Source organism: Hylobates moloch, unplaced genomic scaffold (assembly GCF_009828535.3).
Source record: "Hylobates moloch isolate HMO894 unplaced genomic scaffold, HMol_V3 SCAFFOLD_12, whole genome shotgun sequence".
Lineage (NCBI taxonomy): Eukaryota > Metazoa > Chordata > Mammalia > Primates > Hylobatidae > Hylobates > Hylobates moloch.
The window spans coordinates 41951099-41957314 of record NW_026652287.1 but is presented as its reverse complement, the minus strand read 5'-3'; the positions used below and the strand labels follow the sequence as shown (position 1 = coordinate 41957314).

Here is a 6216-nt window from a genome sequence, read left to right as displayed (position 1 = left end):
TTCCTTCCTTCCTTCCTTCCTTCCTTCCTTCCTTCCTTCCTTCCTTCTTTTCTTTTCTTTCTTCTTTCTTTCTTTTTTCTCTTCTCTTCTCTTCTTCTTTTCTTTTCTTTTTGAGACATGGTCTCACTCTGTTGCCCAGGCTGGAGTGCAATGGCATGATCTCAGCTCACTGCAACCTCCTCTTCCCAGGTTCAAGTGATTCTCCTGCCTCAGCCTCCCGGGTAGCTGGGATTACAGGTGCCCACTGCCATGCTACGCTAATTTTTGTGTTCTTAGTGGAGACAGGGTTTCACTATGTTGGCCGGGCTGGTCTCGAACTCCTGACCTCAAGTGATCCGCCCATCTCAGTCTCCCAAAGTGCTGGGATTACAGGTGTGAGCCACCAAGCCCAGCCCCATATGAACCATTTCTATCCCTCATTTCTCTATACTTTTACCTAAAAATACCACTCTCTTCACCGACGACATTTTTGTCAATTCTACATCACACACACACACACACACACACACACACACACACACACATACACACGCACGCACACACACCACAGTAAGGTGGAAAAAAATTACACTATCATGAAATTTTGTGAAAGGAGGTAAGCTGAGAGAGTAAGAATCAAACTAAATTATCTTTATGGGTAGAAAGCCCACTCATCCATACATGTGTCTTTCCACCCTTGTAATGTATTTATTATTATTGCTGGTGCATACTAGATTCCCAATAAATAGGGACAGCTATTATGGTATTTTTATTTCAGGAATAATAATAGTGATGATCTCCACCCTTATTGTCAAAGGACAAAGCACAAAATATGTACCAAATAAAATGTAGCCATTATTCTTTATTCACAAAAGATCTTGGCCCCACCTCTTCTCAATGAAATGTCCATGACTTGTTCAACTTTGGCCACTCTGGGCTGAGAGATAGAGGTTCCCTTGTGAGCTGAAGTCACACATCGAAGGTGGAAGCCCTTCCCTTCCCTCTGGCTGGCTGAGGGATAGCCCAGATGGGCTCATCGTGAAAGTTTCCCATGATTTCCATTTCTAGATCTACCATCTTCCCCTCCCCTGCCTCTCACCCATCATAATTGTCCTTCTTTACTCTTTCCTCCCTATCTGCAGGTTATAACCATCAGTACCGGACCCCTGCCACCAGCAGTGAGTATTCAAACCAGTGATATTCCAATGGCCTTGGGGCCCTTCCTTCCCAAGGTGCATTCCTCAGAAGAGAAACTGATCATTCTCCCTCCCTACGTGCCCAGCCACAGCCTCAGAGCAGCCCCTAACCCATCAAGGTCTTGGTGTGAGTCAAGACAGAAGCCCAAATTCCAATTAGCAGTTCCTCTCCCATATTCCTTTAGGAAGACACCCAATCATTCTTCCATGTTCTTTTTTTCTCAGCTCCAGTGACTTCTATATTCTCCCCAGGGATTTCCTCATCCTCCATCCCCAGCTCCACAGGTAGGAAGCTCCTCCCTGGCATCTGTGAAATTTAACACTGCATGGTCTGTTCCCTGCTGACCACCCAGCCTTGGCCTGTTCCACTCTCCCTCTCACTGTCTATTTTTTTTTTCTTATGGAATCTTGTTCTCTCACTCAGGCTGGAGTGCAATGGAGTGATCTCGGCTCACTGCAACCTTCGCCTCCCAGGTTCAAGTGATTCTCCTGCCTCAGCCTCCCGAGTAGCTGGGATTACAGGTGCACGCCACCACGCCTGGCTAACTTTTTATATTTTTAGTAGAGACAGGGTTTCACCATGTTGGCCAGGCTGGTCTCGAACTCCTGACCTCAAGTGATCCACCCGCCTCGGCCTCCCAAAGTGCTGGGATTATAGGCATGAGCCACCACACCAGGCCCACTCTCTAAATTTTGACCACCCCAGGTGCTTGAGTGGTCTTCTAGCACCCTAACCTCTGTCCAGCCTCGGGAGCTTTGCACTAGCGATTCCTGGAGACCAGCTGTGGTTGACATCTTCTCAACTTTCTAATTTTTTTAATTAATTTTTTTTTTTTTTGAGATGGAGTCTCGCTCTGTCACCCAGCCTGGAGTGCAGTGGCACGATCTCGGCTCACTGCAACCTGTACCTCCCGGGTTCATGCAATTTTCCTGCCTCAGCCAGAAATTTTCTCAGGGGTCGAGATCGTGCCACTGCACTCCAGCCTGGGCAATGGAGCTAGACTCCAACTCAAAAAGAAAAAAAAAAGATGGAAGTTGGGCATTCCTAACCCTTAACCCTGCCTTGTGATTCTGGAATTATGGGATAGAACCTGGTGTCCCGTAATTTAAATTCCACCTTCAGGCCTTCTGTTTTGTGAGTCACAACACTGCAAACTTTTTACATGCTGTAAACAGGATGTTCACTCTCCACTTCCTCACTGCTCTGCTCTAATCAATTCAACCATTTATGTGACATGCCTAACTCCTCTGGGCTTGCATATATGTAACATGTATTATAAAGCAAGTCATTCCATGATCAGTGATGTCACTTTTTCTAGGTGCTTTCAAAATTTGTTCTTCATCATTGATTTTCAGTAGTTTGATTACAGTGTGTCTGGGCATGGTTTTCTTTGAGTTTATCCTGCTTAAAGTTTTCTCAGCTTCTTGAGTCTCAAAGTGTTTGTTTGTTTTCTGCTCTGATTCTTTCTCCCCTTTGGACCTCCAATGAAATGATGTTGCCCCAAGAGACCTTGAGGTTCTGTTCATTTTGTTATTTATCAATCTTTTTTCCTCTCCGACTTTCAGGTTTAATAATTTTTTTTTTTTTTGAGATGGAGTCTCGCTCTGTCGCCAGGCTGAGGTGCAGTGGCATGACCTCAGCTCACTGCAACCTCCACCTCCCAGATTCAAGCAATTCTCCTGCCTCAGCCTCCCGAGTAGCTGGGACTACAGGCGCCCACCACCACACCCAGCTAATTTTTGTATTTTTAGTAGAGACAGGGTTTCACCATGTTGGCCAGGATGGTCTCAATCTCTTGACCTTGTAATCCGCCTTGCCTTGGCCTCCCAAAGTACTGGGATTACAGGCTTGAGCCACAGCGCCTGGCCAGGACTTCATGGTTTCTTCATCATCATGGAATGAATTCCATCAGGGCATTCTTCCCTGATGTGAGGGTGCTGATAGAAAATCTTTAATGGCTGCATGAAACTCCTTCCATTGCACCAGGGTAGCCCTGACCCCTATTTGGTCCCCCACATCTCCTTGTAACTTACCCACACTCCTCCCTCCTTCTCTATGCAGGTTTCACCCATCGAAGCTCTATGCCCACCACCAGCAGTGAGTATTCAACTCATGTCCACATGCCCATGATCCTACACCAAGCAAAGCAGAAGCTGCCCCTCCTTATAAACCCATAAGTCCTCCTCTTGAGCAAAGCAGCTGGGAAGGCAGAAGTTATTCAAGCTCCCCTCTGCCTCAGTTTCAAAGACAGGCTCAGCTCAATCCCACATGTAGCAAACCTTATAAAAGTCTCACCTCTTGACATTTCTGCCATGGTAATGCTTTCTGCTGTCACTAATGAGGACTTCTTCTCAGCTCCTGGGACCTCCACAGTGGATGTGGGAACCTCAGGGACTCCATCCTCCAGCCCCAACCCCACAAGTAAGTACCAGTCAATGATATCTCTATTAGAGCATGTTATCTCTGTCATTTTTACTCAGATGAAGACGGAAAGTCATAGCAAATCTACTGATAGTGAGTGGACCAAAGAAATTTGATGACCACCTAGTGTGTACCAGATCCCAGAGATACAGGAGGGAAAACAAAACCAATGCAAAATCTCTGCTCTCAGTGAGCTTGTATTCTTGTCATGATGATGATGTTGGTGGTGGTGCTGTTGATGATGATGATGATGATGATGATGGTGATACTGTTGATGATGGTGATAGTGATGTTAATGATGATGATGATGATGATGTTGAAGAAAATGATGCTCGTGATGGTGGTGGGGGTTATTATGGTAATAATGATATGTTGAGTGTGATGATGATTATGCTAGTGACATTGATGATGGTAATGGTGATATCGATGACAATGACAATGATGGTGATGAGGATGATGTCAGTGATGGTGATGGGGTTATGATGGTAATGATATGTTGAGTGTGATGATGGTGGTGGTGGTGGTGTTGATGATGATGATGATTATTATTATGCTACTGACATTGTTGATGATGTGATGGTGATGTCCATGACAATGACGATGATGGTGATGAGAATGATGTCAGTGCTGGTGGTGGGGTTATGATGGTAATGATATGTTGAATGTGATGATGGTGATAATGATGTTTGTGGTTCATGATGGGGATTGTCATGGTGGTGCTGGTGGTACTTGTGATGACAATAATGATAATAATAATGATGACAGTGATAGTTATGATGGTGATGGTGATAATAAAGATAACAGATATCACCTTACAATATTGAGCACTAAATATGTACCAAGAGCTATGCTCGGTATCTAACTACTATTATATAATCTACTTTAGAAAATGAATTGTATCATAGATAAGAAAGGCATGGAAAATATTTATTATGTCACTCAATTTAATTGCTGCATATGGTTATTGCAAAGTGCTATTCTCTCTACTTTGAACATAATGTCTATTTCCCACTCCCACTACAGCTGCTGGCCCTCTCCTGATGCCGTTCACCCTCAACTTCACCATCACCAACCTGCAGTACGAGGAGGACATGCATCGCCCTGGCTCCAGGAAGTTCAACACCACGGAGAGGGTCCTGCAGGGTCTGGTTAGTGTCCTGCCCTCCACACTCTGCCCTGCTCACGATACCCAGTCCCTCTTACATCATCCATTCCAGGGTGATGGAAGAATATCAAACCCAACCCACTCTTGCCCCAAGAGATGCAAGCCTCAGCTGGGAGCGGTGGCTCACGCCTGTAATACCAGCACTTTGGGAGGCCAAGGCGGGTGGATCACCTGAGGTCAGGAGTTTGTGACCAGCCTGGCCAACATGGTGAAACCTCATCTCTACTAAAATACAAAAATTAGCTGAGCATGGTGGTGCATGCCTGTAATCCCAGCTACTTGGGAGAGTGAGGCAAGAGAATCACTTGAATCAAGGAGGCAGAGGCTGCAGTGAGTCAAGATCGTGCCACTTTACTCCAGCCTAGGCAAAAAAGCGAAACTCCATCTCACAAAAAAAAAGAAAAAAAGAGAGATGCAAGCCTCCCCCACCGAGGCCAGCCCTGCCCACCTCACTTCTGCCTGGCTCTTACATAAAACTTAGCCCTCCTACTCACTGCCCTCTTCCACAGCTCAAGCCCTTGTTCAAGAACACCAGTGTCGGCCCTCTGTACTCTGGCTGCAGATTGACCTTGCTTAGGTGAGAACTTAGAATTTCCAGCCTGGCTGCCCCACTTGTACTCATTCCAAAAGACTTTGCACTGCTTCCTTGCTGCACTTCCTAGGGATATCCTCACCAAAGGTGGAATTCAGGAGTCGCTGGCTTCAGGATCAGTGTGTTTCCTGACAGTAACACCCCTACACTCCACCTCAACAGAGAGAATCTGCATGGCCCATCATCAGGATTGAGCCCCTCCCCTTATCATCCCTCTGAATTCCCTCCATTTCCTGTGCCTCCCTTTCCTTTACATGTTAAATTCTGTCCCCAGGATTTCTCTCAGGACAATCATGCCTCATCCACATACTTTCATCCTCATTTTGAGCTCTTCACTGGGCTCAAGTCTGGCTCCCCTGTCCTGTCCATGAAAATGTCAGTTTCATCTTGTCATTATATCCGTGACTACGCTCACAGTCCTCAGCAAGCAAATAGTCCATGCACTAAGAGTCGATGTGGCTTCTCACCTCTTTCCCAGTTTTCTCATTTCTCTGGTCCTTGCTGTCCTTCCCTCAGCAATCGCAAGACCCTTCCCAGATAATCTTTTCATTGTCATTTTTCCCACTGACCCTCCCCAGGCCTGAGAAGGATGGGGCAGCCACTGGAATGGATGCCATCTGCACCCACCACCTTGACCCTAAAAGCCCTGGACTCAACAGGGAGCAGCTGTACTGGGAGCTAAGCAAGCTGACCAATGGCGTTGAAAAGCTGGGCCCCTACACCCTGGACAGGAACAGTCTCTATGTCAATGGTGAGTGGCTGTGAGGTGGTTGAAATCTCTTCCCCCTTGCCAGGCAGCCTCTAATCTCTAACTAGAGGTCACACTCCCTGCCTGGCCTTTAAAAATTCTGTCATGTGCTCT

General features: G+C 46.3%; 1 protein-coding gene across 1 annotated transcript in view; it reads left to right on the top strand.

The window, feature by feature from the left end:
- Positions 1 to 6216, top strand: part of MUC16 (mucin 16, cell surface associated) — a 220729-nt gene that overhangs the window by 140714 nt on the left and 73799 nt on the right. Inside the window, exons 15-19 of the mRNA XM_058425754.1 lie at positions 3238 to 3273; positions 3532 to 3597; positions 4621 to 4745; positions 5272 to 5339; positions 5933 to 6105. Of these exons, the coding sequence (XP_058281737.1) occupies positions 3238 to 3273; positions 3532 to 3597; positions 4621 to 4745; positions 5272 to 5339; positions 5933 to 6105 (468 nt within the window). The remainder of the gene's footprint in view (positions 1 to 3237; positions 3274 to 3531; positions 3598 to 4620; positions 4746 to 5271; positions 5340 to 5932; positions 6106 to 6216) is intronic.